Here is a 21,017-nt window from a genome sequence, read left to right as displayed (position 1 = left end):
TACATGTTGATTTTATGATCAGTGTTACTTACCACTGAGGCAAAAACTAACAATATCTGCAACAATTACAAAACTTTTTAAACGAATTTAGATTTGTTGTAGTTGAACCACTGAAAATAGACAGAATTAAACCTAATTAAATGTATTAATAGGAATAAGAAATAACTAAGAAAACTTGAAATATTGCCTAAACTTATTTCAGTGGCAGAATTAATATGCTTAATGTGTTTGTAAATGTAGGCCTATATTTGCAGTATCAACAATATGCAATCTGTTGCCTAAATAAAATACAATACAATAGAATAGAACAGAAATAACCTTTATTGTCCCTTAGAGGTGATATTCAGACATGCCAGCAGCAAATTGACAAGTAAGTCAGAGCATGCAGATTCACACAAAATAAAAGTATAAAAACAGAAAGCAAGAAACACAAAATATTATATTTCTAAACAAAAAGAAAGTTGACAAAGAAATGACGATGGCTTTTCCATTGGTTATGAAGAGTCAGATTTTTTTTATGTGAATAAAATCAAATATTCTTTGTCATTTTTAAACCAGAAATAAACTTACAATAACTCTTATACACACCTCAAGCCGATTGAAGTTTTGTATATTTTAAATTTAGTAGTCAAACAAAAGACACATAGCTTAATATACAAAGCAAAAGAGGCTTATTACGCAAATTTGTGTACAAATTTAAAAAAAAAAAAAAAGCCACTCGCAATATGGCGGCGCCGTTTACGTGCGTTCTGTATTCCTATAGCGTGTTGGTTCTTGATCCTGTGGTTTCCGTTGGTTCCAGTTCAGCTGATGCCAGTCATTTATGCTGATGTGTGACTCTTTTCACGTGATAGACGCTTCCCGTTTGCTACTGACATAAAAAGATAAAAATTTAAAATAAACGCAAAATGTACAACAGCATGCAAATAGCAGGTGTATGCCTGTTCAATTAAAAAGAAGTTATTACAGATTATGACTGGTGTAGACCAATTATTCAGTAAAGTCATTAAAATGTATGCTTGTTTAGATGTTAGTAAATTAAAGCAATATCTTCTCATTTATCATATGTTTACGTATCATATTTCTGCAGCAATTTGCAAAAGAAAATCATCATAAAGTAGAATATGGTATCCTTATTGTCAACAGCAAATTTGTAGCATTACTTAAACATGAAAACACCATAAGAAGGAAATATCACCAGTGTCCAAAACTGATTAATGTGAAAGCCAGTTTACTGTCAGACGTCTACAGAAACGCTTTTGATTGAAAAGTAAAAACTGTACCAAAAGGGTTTAGCTTCTGAGAGTCAGTGTAGATGTTATTTAAGAAAAGACTTTATGAGTTCAACCCAGTTTTGAAACTTCGTGGAAGTAGGCAGCCAGCATCTTGATTCCTTGAATGTAGTTTGATCTGGAGAATTTGGATAAAGAACAAGATTTTATTTGAAAGAAGAAAAAAACCGTAGCTGTTAATTTTATTTGATCTTTTCCATGTTTCCTTATGTATTTAGATAAATGATAAAATCTCGAACCTATTGATTTTTTCATTTTGTGAGTGAGCTCCATCATCGGAGGATCCGATAGGAAGCAGCATGACGTTCCGGCCTGTCGCCTCCTGGAAGGTCAGAGCGATGGGAATGCTGCCGCCCTCACGGGTCAGGTCCGGTTCAACGCCAAAAACTTAATTTAAACCAATAAGGCAAAAAAAAAAAAACAACCCAAGATCAAATAAATGAGGGAAGACATTCAATCAGTTTTTGACATCTAAACTGACTTAAATGTATCTACATTCTGAGATGTAGACGCATTTATTTATTTATTTTTGTGTATATTTTAATACACAAACATACTGCATGCTATTTTTTTATGTTTTCTTTTGTCCTTGATGCAAAAAAACCTTATTATTAACACTATTTGGTATAAATGTGCGTTTTTTAATCAGAGTTTTTATGTACCTGTCTTCATTGCTCTTCGACCAGCCATGTAGTGTGGATGGTTAAAGTCAGACACCCAGGCTTTGGCCCCTTCACCAAAACTGTGCACCTTCATTTTATTAGGACTTCCCAATTCAGCGAATTTCTTCTGCACATGGTCGATCACCTTAACAATAATAGAAGAGTGAATGAGTTTAAAAGAACATGTTTGCTATTTATTAACATTGGAAATGGATAAATGAAAACTGGTAACAGACTGAAGCTTTAGGTTTATATTATCCATGTAAAAGGTCGGCCGAACGATGATGAGCAACCAGTGACTAAAAATGAACAAACTTGACCCACCAGCGTATGCAGTTGATGCAGACTAAGCTACTTCTGAAATAGACTGACGTAGCCTTAATCGTAATTGGACCCAATTCCGATTTTTTAACGTAATGCTACCTGTATCTGATCTTTTTATTACAGTCTGAACAACACAGGTCGGATTTTTTTTCGAATGTGACACGCAGTTTGGATATCAGATACGATCCGATATCTTTTCAAATTGTCATGAATTGGTGCGGTGAGGGGATGGTGAGGCAGACACAGCGGACCCAGGTAAAATGATTATGGTGTTTAATGGCGAAAACACAGTCCAAAACAACTGGCAGCACGCACATGGACACATAGACAACGAATAGACTAGACATTGACACTGAGTTGACAAGGACCCGACGAGGAACAAGGAACACAGGTGGAGTTAAATACATGGAGGGTAATCACAGAAACGAGACACACCTGGGAACAATCAAGGGGAGGACAGGACAACGAAGAGACTCAAGGACACAGAAAACTCTAAATAAACACAGAAAAACACAGATCCTGACACAAATGTGACCTGAATCCCAACGGCCACATCCTGAACGTCATCGATCCTCGACAAACGTCTCTACTCTGCGTCCTGATACGCGCAAGCGGGAAGAAAAACAACAACCATGGCGGATAATAACGAGGATTAAGTTGTTAAATTGCTGGCTCAGGTCGGACAACAACTTCAAAATCGTAAGCTATGCTCCACCGTTAGCATTAATGTTTACTTCCGCAAACACTGAGCACGTCTTCTTTTTATGGCGGTTGGCAAAACACTGTGCACGCTCTCTATGTGTGACACTATTGCGCCCTCTGCGCAAACGGGACACTTTCAGGTTGTTTGCTGTTCACACTGGAGATCACATACAAGTCGCTTTTATTTGGAAGTGTGAACGGCCACGGCCAGAAAAATCTGAATTGGGACACATCATGCTGCAGTGTGAAGGACATTTTTCAAAACACAGCTTTCATGTCCAGTTGAAAGTAATTCGGTCTACCTGCTTCTCCACGACTTTGGGGTCCATGTCAGGGACTAGGCGGATGGAGAATTTGCCGATGACCTTGTGGGGAATAACAGTCTTGAATCCAGTTTCGGAGAAAGCTCCCTCGATTCCGTGCAGAGAAAGACACGGATACCTCCAGCGATGCATCAGGATTTGTTCCTACAATGCAAAACATCAGCAAAGTCCCAGTGGTTCTGATAGATTCAGTAATTAAAGGAGTTTTATTTACCTTAGTTTCATGCAGCAGCTTTCCAGCTCCCACATCTTCGCGGAACTCAACCAAGTCAAAATCGATCTCATCATACAGTTTTTTCTCCTCTTCTGTCAGAGGAGCAACGCTGTCGTACATCCCAGGAATCAAAATCTTTCCCTTCCTGTCGACGAGACAGCCTGTGAAAGAAGAAAATAGAAAGTGACATTTTACAGACAAAAGATCAGTCCTTAAATCATCTCTATTTACCCATGAGAGAAATGAGATCAGTCATGGCCTCATGAACCGAGCCGCCAAAGACGCCAGAGTGAAGGTCTTTCTTGCTGCACTCAACCTTCACATCAAGATAAAAGAGTATCATTAAGATGTACCCCAAAGCTTAAGAAATAACCATCTCTTAAAATAATCGAGACTTTACCTCGATGAAAAAGCCGCAGATTCCTCTGAGGCCATAGGTGATGCACGGTTTGGTCTTTCCCAGCCAGTAGTTGTCAGAGATGCAGACATAATCCACTTCTTTAAAAAACAAATCTTTTTGGGAAAACACCAGATCGTCCAGACCCTCAGAATCCGACTCCTCCATTCCTTCAAAGCAGAACTTGATGTTGATGGGAAGATCCTGCAAGACGAAGATAAACATATACTGCAAAAATAATGATAAAGCTCAATTTCTGGGGTTATACCCACAGAATGCCAAAACCATTTCACCACAGATTTGGACTGTATGTTATAAAACCAATCAACATGGCTCCCTCAAAGTTTTTTATTATGGTTTTATTTAATTTTTTCTGAGGGGGAAAATGCCAGTCTAAAACTATAAACACGTTTTAGTTCCCTAAAATGGCAGCAGTGAGTTTACCGTCCCGATCTTTTGATGGGCCTCGATGCAGTTGAACCAGGCCAAAACTGGACCCTTATCATCAGTGGATCCTCTTCCGTACAGCTTACCTACAAAGATAAAACTCAATTTAACCAGTCTGTTGTTAATTGTTTTTTTAAAACAAATCATTTAACCAGAGACCTTTAGCAAAAATTGTGCATGTTCATCTGACTCCCTTCTTACCACTATACACCAATTATTGGTCTAATTCTTATACTCTTTCACAAATTTGACCCTTTCACCCCAATAACATGATATTTAAGCACATTTTATTTTTAGTCTAGAATCTAGAGGGCCACATAAGAAGCTATTGAGGGCCAGATTTGGCCCACGGCTCTTGAGTTTGATACATGTGGCTTAAAGGGATCGCCAATAAAGATCATTCAGGATCCACATTTCTTCTGTGAAGATGATGATTCCCCCTCTGTCCTTCCAGGACGTTGGACATCTCCTGGTAGATTCAAAGGTTTGGTAACACTTCATTTGCATAAGACTGACATAACACTGTCATAAACATGACATAACACCTGTTATGAACATGAAATGTCTTTACGAATGTTTATAATGTTGTCATGAAGTGTCCTTTGGTAAATAATGACACTTTTAATGCAACGTTGCTTTAAAAGGTGCATTGAAAGTCTATTAAAATTATTTACTGAATGACACTTTATGACAACATCATAAACATTCATAAAGACATTTCATGCTCATAACATGTGTTATGTCACATATCCGACAATGTCATGTCAGTCTTATGCATCTTTTCCAGAAGAATGTCACTAATTTCACTTTTGGGTTAAGGAACAGAAATCATTCATTCATGTTGTAATTATCCAACCTTTGCCTATTTGTTTTTTGTTTTCGATATGTCTATTTCTAAAACCTGCATAATATTTTCTGGCATAGTCTTGTACAGCATTTTATAATTATTAATATTATTGTTAATGTTATTTCTTCATATATATTCTTTTTAACATTTTAAGAACTTTCTGTGTTAACCTATATATCTCCTTTGCGGGACAATAAAGGCTGTTTCTATTTTATTTTCATTACGTATTTTAATTACGCAGTTAGCCAGATTTAACACTTTACCTCTATTCAACTACTTAAAGTGGTTCAGCCCGACTTTTTGCAGATGAGACGATGCAGCAGGAAGTTTTTGCTCATACCGTCTTTCTCCACCAGAGTGAAAGGCTCCGTATCCCAGCCGTCCTTCACCTGAGCAGGCTGGACATCCAGGTGACCATAAATACACACCGTCTTCTTGGCCGGGTCCGAGCCCAAACTGCCCAGAAGGATGGGAGGCAGAGGGATCTCCTCACCAGAGGGAAGCTGCATGAATTAACATAAATTCAAGAATTATACAAACTTGATTTTCTAGCTCAAAGTTGGAGGTTGATCTTAGAGAAATGTTCACAACTTCTCAAAAAAGATACAAATTAAAGTGTCCTAAAGTACAATACAAAGTACTCATCTTTTATCAGCCATATTTTTCACGTTTAGTTACATTCTATAGTAATGGAAAGGTGGACTAAAAGTTGCATTAAACGTTCATTAAAAGTGCCAACTTTGCATTATTTGACCAAATATTGACCAAATAATGCAAAGTTCCATTAAAACTTGCATTAAAATCAATTAAAAAGGTCAACTTTGCATTAAAAGTTTAATTATTTACCGAATACACTTCCTGACAACAGTCATGTACATTCATGAAGACGCCTTCATATTCATGAAAGTCTTAAGTGAGCCCTTCAAATAAAGCGTTACTGAAAATATTCATATACAAAACTATCAATAAAGTTGAAATGAATTTCTATTACACTCCTTTTTAGTAAACACCACTAAGTAAAGCAAAGTTTTTAAAGAGTGAGCGACCCATGACCTGTTCTTGTCGCCGAGAATGAACACAAAAAAATCTGAATAGAAAAAAGTATCAAAATCTAAGATATTATCTGCCATTTTAATGTTTGTTTTAGACAAGACAAACATGCTAGATTTTATGTTTCAGATCTATAATGATTTATAGCTCCCTTTTCTCCAGACGTAGACTTTTATTAAAAAGGAGTTGTTGGTTGTGCAGATAGAAATTAAATTTGGCTTATTTTTTATAATTTATTATTAAAAATGAAAAGAAAATCAAACTTTTGGGGCTAAAAAGTTTGATTTTTAACAAATAAAAGTGAAAAACTCTTACTTTTTGGGTGCCGTTGCCCACCAGCTCCACTTTCCCCCCCAGCCTCTTGATCTCATCCGCTGCCATCTCCATCATCTTCTGGATCTCTCCACGCTTCTCAGGCCAAACGGACACACTCTGGACACTGACCCAATCTGCCAGACGCTGAGTAGAGAAAGTTCAACTATCTTCTAATATAGTCTCATCTAATTTCTCATGAAAATTTTTATTTTATTCCTCCAAAAGAAAGACATCCACATTGAGTCTGAAGTTTCAAAGTGTAACCAGAGAACTGAGGCTAATTTTAACTCAACTGATTTTATGTCTAAAGTAATTTAACTTCCTGAGTCCTGAACATCACAGTGAAGCAAATCTGAAACAACTAGAAATCTTACCAGCACATAGAGATCATCGTGTTCATCCACATACTTAAAAACTGCTGGAAGGTGAGCCATTTTTGCAGGTAACAGCAGCTGGAGGGTTAGCAGGCAGAATTTCATGAAAATACTCGCCTTTACAGACTGGGAACAGAAGCCACGCCCTGCATCAAACCTGTTCTCTCCTGGGCATATCTAACCTTTACATAAGGTTAGATATTTTTGCAGACGTCATCTTGACAGACAAGAAGTCAGTGACAAATTTCTGTATCATATGTGCACAAAGGAGCATTATCAAAGATCCTTCCTTCCAACAACTGTATAACCAAAACTGCTCTCTGCAAACTCAACTTATGAGCTCTTTATTTTTAATCTGTTGCTGTTTCAAGACATCTACTCAGTTACACATTTTTTGTGATAGTATGCCATTTTTAATAACTACAATATTCTTATGTTGTACACATTTCTCCATTTCAAAAAAAATATTTTACATTATTTTGAATATGCATGTTCCCATTTGCCTTTAGCTTCATATTCCCAAAGTAAATAAAGCAATATTTATTTGAGTAAGATCCACAAGAAGGCCTCACATGTTAGTCCACAGCTGGGATTTGTAGCAGTTTACTTAATTACTGCTACAATCAGAGGATAAGATTTTACTAAAAAGACTTCCTGCCCACATCAATCGCTTAAACAAGGTCCGGGTCACTGGAGAAGGATGTAAAATGTCTGACCGGCTGAATTCAAACAGCAAAGTAGCTTACATGCGATGAAAAAAGTACAAGCGAATCGTCAGGGATTATTGTGTCTTTGTCCTGATGTAAAATATTTCATTCTAAATGCCATTGAAAAGAAAACAACCACACCTTAAGAGTAACTCCTTTATTCTGCTTCACAAAGCAACTTAAACAGGATTTGAAGTAGTCTTTGGAATTTATAAAACATTTTTTCCATAATCTGTTTTTTGTTTTTTTTTAAACAAAAACAAACAACAACAAAAAAACAGACTCTTCTAGTCACATCACTCAAAGAAAATCACTTATAGGAATTTGCTTTGTGTTTAGGTAAAAAGTTGAAGTTCTTCGGGACAGGTCCGAGGAGCATTTCACTGAAACGACGGTACAGAAGATTTTTATTACAATTTAACAATAAGAACTTCACTTAATTAAATGTTCTGGCTCTTACCTGATCCTGATCCAGTCGTCAACATTTTGACTGGCCATCAGGGACTCCAAGAAGTTCCTGCCCATGTAATATGGCGGCCGCTCATTGATCTTCTGAGGAACTCGTTCCAACAAGCCAACGGGAATATATCTATTAAAAAAAAAACAGCAGTTCATACTTAAGGATTAATATGTTTAAAAACACTCCAACCAATGTGAACCTACCATCACATGCTGGAAATTTTATTATGATTGTTTCACTAGGATATTAGCAGGCATGAATATCACTAGTTCAACGGAGGTGAAAAAATTTATATTTTTAAAAGTATGATGATGATGATGATGTTACAGACCTGCACATGAAGGACAGCCACTCCAGCAGGAAGTTTCGGGTCTTTTCAACGCCCCGAGTGTCGGAGCCCCAGTGCTCCAGCCCGAAGTTGGTGAAGTCCCTGAGGATGTCCAGCCGCTCGCTGGACGAGACGTCCCAGTGTCGGCTCTCCTTTATCTCCGTGAAGATCCAAGGCTTGATTAGGGCACCCCTGAGAAAAAAAATACCACATTACACAAAATAATACAACAATTTATGAAGAATATTTAAATCTAAATAATTTTTTTGTTTTAGTTTAAACTACTTTCCTTTTAAATCCAATGGAAGCAGTAAAATAGATTTAAGTAATTCCCGAAAAGTAAAAACAGTAAAACTGAAAGAGGGTTATGAGTCTCATCATGACTGTAAATCCTGTGGCTCACATTACTTTCTCCTTAAAGTATGTAAACAATTCAAACCTTGCAATCATGACGCCAGAAACACCGGTCTCTTTCGCTTTCACTGCGTCTTCATAAGACAGAATGTCTCCATTACCTGGACCAACAAGTTACATCAGTAAAACTACATCCTTAGACCTATAAAGGGTTTTACAGCCTTTATGTCAACACTCAGATTCCTCCACCATAGAAATTAAAAGTGAAATAAATAAGCTCTTTTGTAGACAAACTGACGCACCAAAGAGTGGAACAGGGTCGGCCAGTTTGGCACATGTGCTGATGTAGTCCCAATCAGCTAACTTTGTGTAGCGCTGCTCCCTGGATCGGCCATGCAGCTGCAAAACAACAACATCATAATGAGTGATATGTGCAGAACGTCTATAAAAGTAACAAACATAGAGGTGGAGAAGGAAAACATGATGCATGAGAAGACTTTACGGATTAGGTGAAACCCCTTGGGAATTCATAAAAATAACATTTTCAATTAGGAGTTTTGTCATTTGTCTACCACTTAAAACTTTCTTGAATAACAAACTGCAAATTTCTAATCGATAGCTAGTTTTTTAAATCCTTTTTCATATGAGAATTTAATAAAATTTCCCTTCTTTTGAGACTTCTTCTCAAAACACACCATGGTCAAGTTCATTTCTACAGTCATTTAAGACGAGACTCACTGTAACCATGGAGACGCCCCAGTTCTTCATTTCTCCGATGAGTTTGTGTGCGATGTTGGACTTCTCCTGAACACCAGTGCGGATCTTGACGGTTAAAGGGACATCTAAGACCTTCAGGAAGAAACAAGAACCACATTAAATTGTTCAACTTCTTAATGCTGTTAACTTTAAATCACTATTTCATGCAAATACATAATAAAAGAAAACTCTGTACTTACATAATTCATTCCTTTGATAATCTGTTCAAATTTTCTGGTTCTGGTCATCAAGCCACATCCTCCACCCTGAAGCACAAACAAAAACAAACTGTGAATAAGTTTAATAGTTTCTGCTAGGGCTGGAAAATAAATCAAAACAATGAATATCACTATAGACACATGATCAATATCAATAGATAAAACGTCTGATACAATATCCAATATTCAACATACAAAATGTTCATTGAACTCTGAACCAGAATCACACAGCATTTTGGGAGATGTAGGCAGAGGAAAGACCTTAGCAGCTCTAAAGCAAAGTTTGTGGAATCAACTCACTCACTCTTTGGTTACCTAGCAACTCAATCATTCCTTGGTTACCTAGCAACAATCTGTTGAGTAACTGACGGCAGAAACAGTTTAAGGTTTTGCCACTGTGCCTCATAATGCTTACAAATAAAAACCAACTTTGTGGAGTAACAACTGTGGATAAAACAGGAAATGTCAAGCCACCAGTTTGGTAGCATTTCAGATATTTTAAACAAAAAGCTAATCAATAATCATTAAAAGTTTTTTCAGTCATATTGTCCAGCCCAGGTCCCTACCATAATATAGCAGCTCTTGGTGTTTAATTTCTGTTTGTTACAGGAAAATAAGGCTTGACAAAACCAGGTCGCAATTTTCAAAGTGAGAGAATAAAAAATAAAAAACGCGAAAATGAAAAATTACAAATAATCTGACAAGAAAAGAGGTTAAATAAGAGTTCACCTTCTTGTAAACCAGATCAATGGGGCAGCCAGAGTTGATATCCACAAAATCAACGTCGGCGTAGTTGCTGATAAGCTCCGCACACCGTGTCATGGTGTCAGGGAAACAGCCTTCAACCTGGAATAACACCTCACACTTCAGCACCAGGTCCAGTCACAGAAACCTGCGCTTGAACTCCGAAGTGGAAAAAGTGTCACCTGAACACCAAACAGATCTTCGCTCTCATGCCTCTTCAGGAGGGCCCACTCTGACTGATGCCCCTGCAGCAGATTCGTGCACATGGCCATCTCCCCGCAAGTGATGTCTGCGCCAAAGCGCTTGCACACACGACGGAACGGCAAGTTCCCACACTGACAAGACATAAAAAAAGACAAAGTTGGATATAAACAACATGGTGGTTTAGTCAGGGTTTACAGTTTCCTGTAGCACTATTTGTACACCTTAAGCCATGTTAAATCCACTTAAAATATGCTTGTTTAGATGCTATGTGACAGACTAAATATTCTCTCTATATATATGGTTTTTAAACTATATCATAATAATCTTAAAAGTGTGGAGTGCATTTATATTCAGGTACCTAGGTTGATGCTTGGCAGAAACACTTTTCACTGCAGTAACTTTTTCCCTGCTTCCATGATTGGGCTGGTTAGAAAGGGTCCAAAAAAATCATTTTTTGAATTTCTTGCCACTGATTCTCAATTACCTTTACGTCTGGACTTTGACTAGGCCATTCTAACACATTAATATACTTAAACTTTGCTCTAGCTTTTTGTTTATGGTTGTTATCCATGGAAGGTTACTTTCTTTTTAGCTAGATACAAGCTAAAAAGGTGAAGCTAACTCTTACCATAGAAGAAACATTGTAAGAAACATAGAAGAAACAATCCCACATCATGACACTGTCACCACCATGTCTTAGTGTAGGAATTGTATTCATGCTAAAGTATCAGAGTAAAGGAAGTGCTAAACTTTTCTCACTTATTTGCAAGAATAATTGCACTCCACTACGTTCTGTTAGTTACATAAAATCCCAAAAAACACATTAAAGTTTATAATTATAAAAAATTAAAACATAAATTAAACAAGCACTCTTTTTACTTACAGTTGTTAGAGGAGCGAGATAGAGCTTGTCTTGGAAGTCCACCTTGAACATACAGAAATAACCTTTAATATAGAACTTTTAAAAAATACTCCCAACTTTCTAAATATGTCTCTGCTGGTTTCAACTGGTTCTAACTAGTATACTTCTGGAAAAACTGTTTGTTATTTAATTAAAAGAAGAACTTTGGAGTAAAGTTTGGCTGATATTTACCTTTGTCTTTTCACAGGGCCGCAGTTTGATAACATCGGCATCAGTTAGTGGGCCTACAGTCTTCACTGGCGGCTGGATATCTGGACAGGTGGGCAGCTAGTTACAGAGCAAACATTTAAGTTTAAAAATAGAATAAATGAGACACTGCAGCAAATGTAGTTAAGAGTATAAGGGTGTACCGGTTCTTCTGTAGAAACATGCTGAATTTCTTCTTTTGGCTCTGCAGAAACCTCTGCTGTACAAACATCACCTGCATAAATACAAAAAAAGGAATTATCACAGTAAAATTTGTTTATTTTTTTACATGTTTGGATAAATCCATATTGTCAAGTTGATGCAACCTTTGACGTTTTTCAAAAAAGTTTGCTTTGTTTACTTGCAGTAAAAGGAACATGCTGCTGAAATGAGTGTGATTTTATTAAAAATAAAACTAGCTTGAGATTCATCATTCTTTGCTAAAGATTGTGAGCTTAAGAGGGTTCAGACCCTTTAAGATGAAACCTAGTTGATGTTGGACAACAAAAGTCAAAATTATAGCAGTTCTTCTTAGCAAATAAATGAAATGAAAAGACAAATTTTTTGAAGCATTAAAGGTCAAAACACAATCACAGAGAAAATTATCCCAGATTTTATTTTAAAATTACAGAGCAGTTTTCCTCACCTCTACATTTTTCCAGCTGCTCTCCATTTCTGTATTATTTGTAATTATTGCTGCCATCAGCTGTGCAGTTTCTAATTTTTTTGTACTAAAGTTCTCTTATTTGCAATCTGTTCGATTTTCTTTGAAACAGAAAGTACTGCTGACCCTGCGCTTGTTTTCAGCTGCAAATCTTTCAAAGAAGCTACTGCTGCCATTAACTATGTGTACTCTCAATATTTTATCTTTACATACAAAAGAAAATTTAGTCATTCTCAGAGCTATTGTTGCCATTAATTTTGTACACCCTTAATGTTTTTTCCAATTGAAAGTATTTCTAGTTCACTGTTTTCGTGTTTAACAAGCCGTTTCTCATTCCCGGACTTCATGGTTGCTAAAGGTTGTCGTTCCTCACAACTGCCACTGGACGTTTATTCAAACTGACTAAGCATTTTGATACAAACGTCTGTTTTGAAATCACTCTTCACCAATTATCTAATGGACTGAATTCGAATGGAGATAAATTAGGGATGGACAATAACTTACTAACAATATGTGTATCGACAGACACCTGATCAATATCAATAGATAATACGTCTGATAGAATATCAATATAGAAGTCGCTCAACCTCTCACAACCAATTAACTGGTTAACCAATTAACCAGTTAATTGGTTAATTCCACCAGTTAATTGGTGGAATTAACTACTCGCTCATTCTGTGGTTACCTAGCAACTCACCCACTTACTAATTTGGTTACCTAGCAACAACTTGTTGAGTAACTGGGACAGTAACAATTTCAGATTTTGGCACAGTGCCTCATAACTGCTAAAAAAAACAACAAAAAAAACGTTAAAAAAAACAGGAAAGATATTGCCACCATTTTGGAAGTATTTCAGATATTTAAAACTAAAAACTAATCAATAATTATTATATTGTGATACGTTTTTCAGATATCGTCCAGCCCTGAGATGAATTGTATGCGGTTGGATCTGATTGTTACTTATGATTTGGTTGTACTGGAACAAGTTAGGTTGTATTTAGCTGAATGTATTTAAATTATCAATTTGAACACTGTGTTTTGAGTCGAGAAGAAATATTTATCCTGAACTGGAGCTACAGAAATAAGCTGAATTTAATACAAACTGTAGTGTTTATGTATATATTGTAAGAAATCCAACATGTGTGTAAAACTTTAATGAAGCTGTTTATGTTTATTACAAAGTTGAGCAAATTGATAAGACGGTTGATAATTCATGTGAATGGCAGAAACCATGACTTAATGAAGACTTTTGTGACTCTTATAACAGACGCAGTTCTGTATCTTACCATTGCCCTGCTGTTCCTTTTTATCTTTGTTGTTTGAAAGCGTTTTCAGGTATTCCTCTGACTTTTTGAAGATGACAGAACGTTTCCTCAGGCGATATTGCAGATCTTTACTCAGGCTGTTCTTCACCAAAGTCCTTCCTTCGTAAGCTTTGACCAGCTCTGCCTTCTCCATGGTTTTAAAATCAGCTGTAGTGTGTGCCTTGGCGAAGCGGCAGGCGAGCCCGTATTCACACTTTCCAAACGTGTCGTAGAGGTAACAACGTTCCCCGATGTCGGCAGGCTTATTGGCCAAGTACTCTGCGACATCATGGTAAAAGACGCATTTCTCCCCAAACTTACATTCACCGTTTTTCTAGGAATGGTTAAAAAAGTCAAGAGAATAATCAGTATTTACAGGAATCTGAAAGGATTGCATGCTGCATCTTACAAAAAGCAGGAGATACAATCTACCTGAATGACTGACAAACACAGTCGCTTTTCTTCATAAGTGGTGGGTTTTATGTGTGGCCTCGACTTATTCCGACCCCGAAATCTTTTCTTATCCTGTTTTTCTGTTTTCTTCACATCTTCAGGGTCCAGTTTGGGTTTTTTACTTTCAGGTTCGTCCACAAAGGGATCCTTTTTCTCTTGTAGTGTCTCATTTTCAGCGGCTTTTTCTCCTTTGGAGCCCTGCCATTCTGAATCCAGAAAGCCATGAAATGCATCTTTGGTGGTGATAAATCTGAAAACAAAAAAGTAATTTAAATAAAAAAAAACAAAAAACTTTTAAAACAGATCCAAAAGCAACATTTAAAAATATTTTTGTCAAGAATGCCAAAATACAAGCCAAAAACTTTTAATAAATCAATCACTTTATGAGTCTCTATGAGGCCATGGGTTGTTTTTCTTAACTCTGATAATAAAAATAAAACATTTGGGCGTGCCGTGGTGGCGTAGGGGTTAGCGCGACCCGTATTTGGAGGCCTTGAGTCCTCGACGCGGCCGTCACCGGTTCGACTCCCAGACCCGACGACATTTGCCGCATGTCTTCCCTCCTCTCCTTCCCCGTTTCCTATCAGCCCTCTATCATATAAGGGACACTAGAGCCCACAAAAGACCCCCTGGAGGGGTAAAAAAAAACAAAAATAAAACATTTGCAGTCAACAGAATGTATGCAATTTCCCTTTAAGGAGGTTTCTTACATATTTCCCCAATAAAAATTTCATATCGTCTTAAGACTGAAATTTCCAGAGTTCTCTATCCATTTTAACTCAAATTCAAAGGAACGAATGGATCCATTAAAATGAATGGATGAATGGAACATTATGAAAATATATTAGGTTTCATAATACCGTCTTTTTCCCTATATTTATCTAGATAAATATACAGGCTTTATTGTGCTTTTTTTTGAGGGAGAAAAAAGTCACCACCTAAACTAAAGCAACAAGAGCTTCTATTGCGTATTGAAAATTACCCAAATACTACTGACAGTGCAGATACTTATTGCATTCTGCATAAGTAGACAATGATAAAATGATAACTGGTTTGACAAAAGTAACAACTTTCACTGAGTTCTGCTCTGTTAGCTTCAACAGACAAAGGCAGTGAGTAGTGCTGAGTTGAAGCATTAGTACATCACAATGAACTATTATCATGTTGAAGCTGATTCCATAAGACACGTTGTGATGCTCAGTCTTAACCGTACAGCGCTCACTCTAGTGTCCCGTGTTGATGAACGTTACTTACTCTTGTTTGATAGCAGCTTCACCTTTCACGGCTACTTGTGTTGCCGTTTCCGTGGCATCTTCCGCTGATGCCTCCATCATTTGGTCAAAGACTCGCTCCCTGTTCTTACTCTGAAATACTTTGATAAAAGATAAACAGATGAAGCAGAATATAACTGAGTGTTTCATGAAAAGAACGGTACCAAACATACGTGGTTTGTAGATGTAATAATTGGACATTTGTTTCATATGCCACTCTATTTTTAGAAAGATTTTAGATTAAAATACACAGATTGGGCACCATTTACATGACTTTCAAAGACATTTGGTTGTGAGAAATTTCTTGAACCATGTATCATTGTAGTCAAGCACATAAACAACCAAGATGAGCTCAAGCTTCTGACTGTAGCACAAATAGAGTTCCAGTTTTTCTATTAAAAAAATAAACGCTAATTTCTAATCAGTTACTATTACATCGATACACACAATAATTTAGAGATTTTAGAAGCCTTTTTAATGCAACATTTTCACGTATTTATGTGTGTGTTCGTAGCATTTCTTAATTCCCACTATACCAGTTATCCTGGAGATTTGATTCTGATTGTCTTCAGTCTGAACACGTTTAACTTGCACCTGGCTGCTCCTCGTTTTAGTAGCAAAGCTCCACGATATTATGATACACCTAAATGCAGTCAAAACTACAAAATCTATACTCTCTCGCTTACCTGTTTCTTTATCAAGTTGTCAAAATAATTACTGTAACATGAACTGCTCCAGCAGAAGTGAACTCAAAGCTATGCTAGCCAGCTAACAAGTTAAAACGCGTTTTTCCCGCAGTAAGGTGTTAATTTACTGTTAAATAAAAAGCGTAACCTGCCTCGTTAGGAGCTGCGATTGCAAAGAAAATCGGTACAAATAACGTTGACTATATTAATTCACTTTCTAAAATGCAAACCGTGCAGTTAAATTTCACCACCTTGTGGTAACCGATGTGCATCAGTTTAATTATTCCCGGAGAGAACGTCTAAAGATAGGTTCCGCATGGAGGTCTCCGACAATGTGTCTATTTTGCAAAGTATTTTTATAAGTAAATTTCGAACAGAAATTAAAATAAGTTAGCATACAAAGTGCATGTCTGTTTTTACTTTAATACAGAAATAATCATTCATAATAAACAGTAACATGCTAAAAAACATGATCACTTGTTCAGCGTTACTTGTTTGTTTGCGAGTCAACAGCAAAAGGCACCTGAAACTATTTAAATAAAGCTACAGAGATGATACATTTCTTTGGGTAAAGTCAAAAATATCCACTTGTGAGAGATTCTTATGTGTGTACAGATCATTACAACAGTGGTGCGTTGGAATTAACTGAATCTTTGAGGGAGCGTTTACCTGTCAAACACGGCAACCTCCCTATTGCAATCAGAAATGACTGATATAGAGACAAAAAAATTACTAACACGTTAACTTGTGGATGTAATGTTACAGAATAATTATTAAAACCCTGTTGAATACAGAGCAATAATGCAATAAAATGCATCAAATGAAGAAATGTGTCACTGGATAACAGATAAAATGCTTAGAAACCTCCACAAATACAGAACCTGCCACATTTAGGAGCATCCCAGGTAGTTTTTTGTTTGTTTGTTTGTTTGTTTAGGATTTAGATTTGGGGACTGAGATGGCTTTGGATAAAGGTGCATTCTGTGTATGGTGAAACATTTCTGCGTTATTTTGGACGCTGGATGATTATTATAAAACCCAATTACAAAAAACTCCAATTAACACATCTCGGTTTTATAAAACTGACAATGTTTATATTTGGAAAACAACTTTTTCTTTACAAGCCTGCCAAACAAACATGTGGGTTGCATCTAATGGTTGTCATGGAAACTTTGTAAGCTTAAGACGTCACTTTATGCTATGCTAAAAATTAGCCTTGAAGATGTTTCTAGATCTTTCACCATCATCTTCACTCAACCAGCATAGTGACTAATAAACACTGGCATCTGTGACGCATGTGATTTTAACCTTAGGAAATCAATAAATAAAAACTTTAAAAAATATTGTTCAACTTATAAAAATACAGACATTGCTATGATTAGCTTTACTTTTAAAGGAATTGTTAAAATAATTATTTCTTAACATTTTTTTATCCCAAAATTGAATTCAATGATATTAGAGACTGAATTTTTATATTTTTTTTGTGTAAAACTATCATACTGTACACAAGACTTTTTACATGTCTTTACTAGGGGTGCAGATAAATGTAGCCGTACATGGACGGATACCTTTTATCACAGTAAAATCTGCTGCATTCACTCCTCAGAAATTCCAGAAAGTTTTTCTATCTTTGCTACAAATCGTTTCTTGCTGGAGTCCATGATGTTGATCCCATTTTTCTCAAAGTCATATCCAACTCTCTGCAGCTCCTTCAGCCGCTCCGTGATATTCTGGGTGCTGTAGTCCAGGACTTTGGGCTTCTCCAAAATCTGCTTTATTGTTATTCCTCCTTTTAAAAGACAGTCCAGTTTGGAGTTCAGAGTGGCTGCGCCGATGTAGACAATCATAGGGTAGTTTAATATTAGCTTTTTCATGTCACTTCTTTTGCAGCCCAGTAAGGACATCTTCTCCTCAAGGCTGTGGATATTTTTCTTCAGATACTCGTTGGAAAGGTCCATAATTTCTGCTCCATTTCCCTCCAGAAGTGCTAGCAGTTCAGCATCACTTAACATTAGAGAGTTTTTCAGATTATTAATGTTGGTCCTGACTCTTTTAGTACTTCTGATTAGAATATACACATTTTTAGATATTATACTTGTAGCAAACTGTTCAGGATTTTTTCCACCCAGCTCCAGACAGATGTCTTCAAGAAACTCCACCATCTGCTTGTTCAGCTCCAGGGTGTTGGAGAACGTCCTCGGCGCTGTGGTCAGCAGCCGATGAAGGTCTTTGGACTTTAATCCCAAGGAGGTCAAGAAAGCAATGTTCTTCTTCAAGTCCTCGTTGTCACTAGAACGGAAAAAAGACTCGGGTGAGCGGTCCAGGATGCTCACAATCTCAGCGTCTGTGTTGAAGATGTTTCTCCACAGCTGCCAGCGTTCCTCCAAGTGATCAAGTGACCGGGTGATGGCGCGGGGATAACGGGACACGATGCTGGCGATTACTTTGTGGTTGGCGCCTTTTTCTTGCAGGAACTGAGCGAGGCCTATCTCGTTGGTGAAGGACCTTCGAAGAACACCTGGTTGACGCTGGCGCACCATCTTTAAGTCCACTCCCAACACATTTAAGTTCTCAAGTAAAGATTTATTCTCTGTGTTTGTTGGCAGCGTTGGGTCATTATTGCCACTGCAATGCCTCCAGGTGATGCAGGTTGATGCTGGCTGTAGCGGTGAACGCCTAAAGCTCTTCTGCAGAACGAGTGAATGATGGATACGAATAAGGGTTCTTATACCAGAAACTGCAGCCATTTTTCCTGAAAGGGACCAGAGATCCATTTAAAAGAAACAAAACAATATGTTATAGCATTTCTTTGGTTATAAATGGTACAAAATAAACATTCATGTAAATAAGTAAGTTATAATAAAGTGACTTGTTTATTTTAATGTTCACTTATTCTTTCTGTACAGGTCCTTGAGCAATTTTAATTTCCCTAAGATTCAAATCTACTTTTGTGCATTAACAGTAACTAATGGAAAATTACATTTACTTTCCAAATATTGTGAAAAAGTAAATCTAGAACTTTTTCACATTTTGCCACATCACAAACTCAAACTTAAAACTATTCATTGGGATTCTATGTAATAGACCAACACAGCAGTACATTGCTTTGAAGTGAAAGAAAAACTATACATGAATTTTCTAAAACTTTTCCAAAGAGTAGTATTTTTATCAACCTCCTAGTTCGACATACACCAAAATACATCCAGCTGAAACTGCTGCAAAAGTTGAAGGGCTGGGATATAAATATTTATTGAAAAACTGTAAATATGTATGTCTGACTTTTAGTAAGAAAACAGGAAATACAAATAAGCATTATTTTTACTTCTACTCTATCAACAACTTATGCTTAATATGATATCACAATAATAATTTATTATTATTATTACGCTGTTAGACAAATTAAATTGAGAGAGTCTGGAAAATTTACTTCCTAGAAGTACACGGAATCTACCCAATCAAAAAAATGGGATTTACTAAAACCAGAAAAGCTAATCTAATGTGAAATTCTGGTTAAGCAAAGTTTTTTCACGTCTTATTCAAAAATCTGAATTTAAAACCACATTTGGTAAAAGTTAAATTCAAAACAACGCCGTCGGTTTGCTACTAGCATGACTTCCATAGGGTAATTTAAACCTTTTAAACCTGATATCGTCGGAAATGCTATATTTAGCAAAAACACTTGACAGTCTTTCTTTAGTGTTCAAATTTAAAACAAACATACCATATTCCGTTTTTCGACTTTACTTTTCACACTATACCTTTTGAACGTACCAGTGGAAGCGAGAACTTGGAGGAACTCACGCGAGACTTTGAATTTGGGAAGTGAATTTATCAAAGCTGACGCCCTCTAGCGTTTCGGAGTTTAAACTTGTTTCCCAGTTTGTTGTTTTCGCCAGCAGGTAGCAGCAAAGAACTTCATTTTGTGAGACTTGTAGCTTCAAGTTAACGTGAACATGAGCTTTTATAAAGAAAAAAAGGGACTCTAGGACACTGACGATGATTCTGTATTTTAAGAACATTCAGACATGACGACGTTAACCATTGAAGTTAATTATTTTTAGATTTAAAAAATCTTCAAAAAGCATTATAGCATTTTCACTCATTTCATTTACATAATACCTACAAAAACCAGTGGGGAAAGAGGACTGATTGCACTGAAAAAGATCAAATTTGTACTCAGAATTCAGGCCTTTTTAAAATATTTTACAGAAAACTACTGAATTAAGAGGTTAGTTTTTCACACACAGCTTATGTATATTAAATAATGACAGCTTTGAACGCTCTACTTGTTTTCTACAGTTAAAAAAAATAATTTTAGATCATCTTGTAAATCTCTAGAATTTAAAATGTAGGCTTTTTTTGATTTGAACAAAATCAGTCCATCCCACTTTGTACGTGCTATTTATTTTATATATGTGCAATTTCCTTTTTCTTTTAATTTTCAATTAAATTTCAGTTGTATTTTGATTTCACACAAGCAACATCAAAGCCCCAGTTTTAGGCATTACTAGCTTGATTCATTTCAGCCACATTGTGCTGCAGCTCGCAGCTGAAAAACCTATTGACTCGGCTGCCTCTCTTACTGATGAGTCCCACCACTTATGAATATTTTACAGCACAGTGAAAGATAGCTACATTATGCGTTCACTTTGCTGCTCTGCTACTGAAGTGACCCATGTTTCAGTCACAACCTCTTCTGCACTGCCAGCCTAGAAAGCAGCATTTTGTTTCTGGCATAAACAGTTCAGACAGTGTCCATTATTATCCTGCTTCTTTCATGTTTTATATAAACTTGAAGCTCAATTATGATCTG

General features: G+C 36.6%; 3 protein-coding genes across 11 annotated transcripts; all 3 read right to left on the bottom strand.

The window, feature by feature from the left end:
- Positions 1 to 303: 303 nt before the first annotated feature.
- Positions 304 to 7,083, bottom strand: LOC116731800 (cytosolic non-specific dipeptidase-like). 2 transcript variants are annotated; one of them, XR_004341634.1, is made up of 12 exons: positions 6,948 to 7,083; positions 6,574 to 6,717; positions 5,549 to 5,711; positions 4,359 to 4,447; positions 3,918 to 4,118; positions 3,749 to 3,833; positions 3,518 to 3,678; positions 3,283 to 3,447; positions 1,955 to 2,099; positions 1,532 to 1,679; positions 1,284 to 1,410; positions 304 to 868 (listed from the first exon to the last, which is right to left on the bottom strand). XR_004341634.1 is itself a non-coding variant. In XM_032581639.1 (11 exons), exons 1-11 carry the CDS (start codon positions 7,050 to 7,052, stop codon positions 1,344 to 1,346), a joined length of 1,473 nt encoding a protein of 490 aa, XP_032437530.1. In that variant the 5' UTR covers positions 7,053 to 7,083; the 3' UTR covers positions 304 to 1,343. The 2 variants fall into 2 exon arrangements, 1 of the variants encoding a protein (XP_032437530.1); XM_032581639.1 differs by having other exon boundaries at positions 304 to 1,410.
- Positions 7,084 to 7,796: 713 nt separating this feature from the next.
- Positions 7,797 to 20,000, bottom strand: dus3l (dihydrouridine synthase 3-like (S. cerevisiae)). 7 transcript variants are annotated; one of them, XM_032581648.1, is made up of 16 exons: positions 19,926 to 20,000; positions 15,502 to 15,611; positions 14,227 to 14,497; positions 13,777 to 14,128; positions 11,991 to 12,061; positions 11,812 to 11,907; positions 11,602 to 11,643; positions 10,697 to 10,849; positions 10,500 to 10,616; positions 9,753 to 9,818; positions 9,535 to 9,645; positions 9,099 to 9,195; positions 8,882 to 8,957; positions 8,446 to 8,634; positions 8,115 to 8,243; positions 7,797 to 8,037 (listed from the first exon to the last, which is right to left on the bottom strand). In XM_032581648.1, exons 1-16 carry the CDS (start codon positions 19,926 to 19,928, stop codon positions 7,965 to 7,967), a joined length of 1,956 nt encoding a protein of 651 aa, XP_032437539.1. In that variant the 5' UTR covers positions 19,929 to 20,000; the 3' UTR covers positions 7,797 to 7,964. The 7 variants fall into 7 exon arrangements, with proteins under 7 accessions (XP_032437539.1, XP_032437543.1, XP_032437541.1 ...); XM_032581652.1 differs by lacking the exon at positions 19,926 to 20,000 and adding an exon at positions 17,773 to 17,881; XM_032581650.1 differs by lacking the exon at positions 19,926 to 20,000 and adding an exon at positions 16,205 to 16,500 and having other exon boundaries at positions 15,502 to 15,619.
- mterf1 (mitochondrial transcription termination factor 1) lies at positions 15,509 to 20,010 on the bottom strand. 2 transcript variants are annotated; one of them, XM_032581656.1, is made up of 3 exons: positions 19,926 to 20,010; positions 17,773 to 18,956; positions 15,509 to 15,611 (listed from the first exon to the last, which is right to left on the bottom strand). In XM_032581656.1, the coding sequence occupies exon 2, from the start codon at positions 18,949 to 18,951 to the stop codon at positions 17,800 to 17,802; it is 1,152 nt and encodes a 383-aa protein (XP_032437547.1). In that variant the 5' UTR covers positions 18,952 to 18,956; positions 19,926 to 20,010; the 3' UTR covers positions 15,509 to 15,611; positions 17,773 to 17,799. The 2 variants fall into 2 exon arrangements, with proteins under 2 accessions (XP_032437547.1, XP_032437546.1); XM_032581655.1 differs by lacking the exon at positions 15,509 to 15,611 and having other exon boundaries at positions 16,608 to 18,956.
- Between the last annotated feature and the right edge of the window lie 1,007 nt (positions 20,011 to 21,017).

The sequence above is a fragment of the Xiphophorus hellerii genome, chromosome 13 (assembly GCF_003331165.1).
Source record: "Xiphophorus hellerii strain 12219 chromosome 13, Xiphophorus_hellerii-4.1, whole genome shotgun sequence".
Taxonomy (NCBI): Eukaryota; Metazoa; Chordata; class Actinopteri; order Cyprinodontiformes; family Poeciliidae; genus Xiphophorus; species Xiphophorus hellerii.
Note: the sequence above shows the minus strand (reverse complement) of the source record. Positions and strands in the feature narration are given on the sequence as shown.

Coding starts and splice junctions, on each gene's coding strand:
- LOC116731800 (XM_032581639.1), bottom strand. CDS start 7,052: ATGAAATTCTGCCTGCTAACCCTCCAGCTGCTGTTACCTGCAAAAATG. Junction 3,679..3,748: donor TGATCTCATTTCTCTCATGG/GTAAATAGAGAT, acceptor CTTCTTTCACAG/GCTGTCTCGTCGACAGGAAG. Junction 2,100..3,282: donor CCAAAGTCGTGGAGAAGCAG/GTAGACCGAATT, acceptor ATTATTGTTAAG/GTGATCGACCATGTGCAGAA.
- dus3l (XM_032581647.1), bottom strand. CDS start 16,476: ATGCACATCGGTTACCACAAG. Junction 15,612..16,455: donor TGCACATCGGTTACCACAAG/GTGGTGAAATTT, acceptor AAAGTATTTCAG/AGTAAGAACAGGGAGCGAGT. Junction 14,129..14,226: donor TGTGTTTGTCAGTCATTCAG/GTAGATTGTATC, acceptor AACCATTCCTAG/AAAAACGGTGAATGTAAGTT.
- mterf1 (XM_032581656.1), bottom strand. CDS start 18,951: ATGGCTGCAGTTTCTGGTATAAGAACCCTTATTCGTATCCATCATTCA.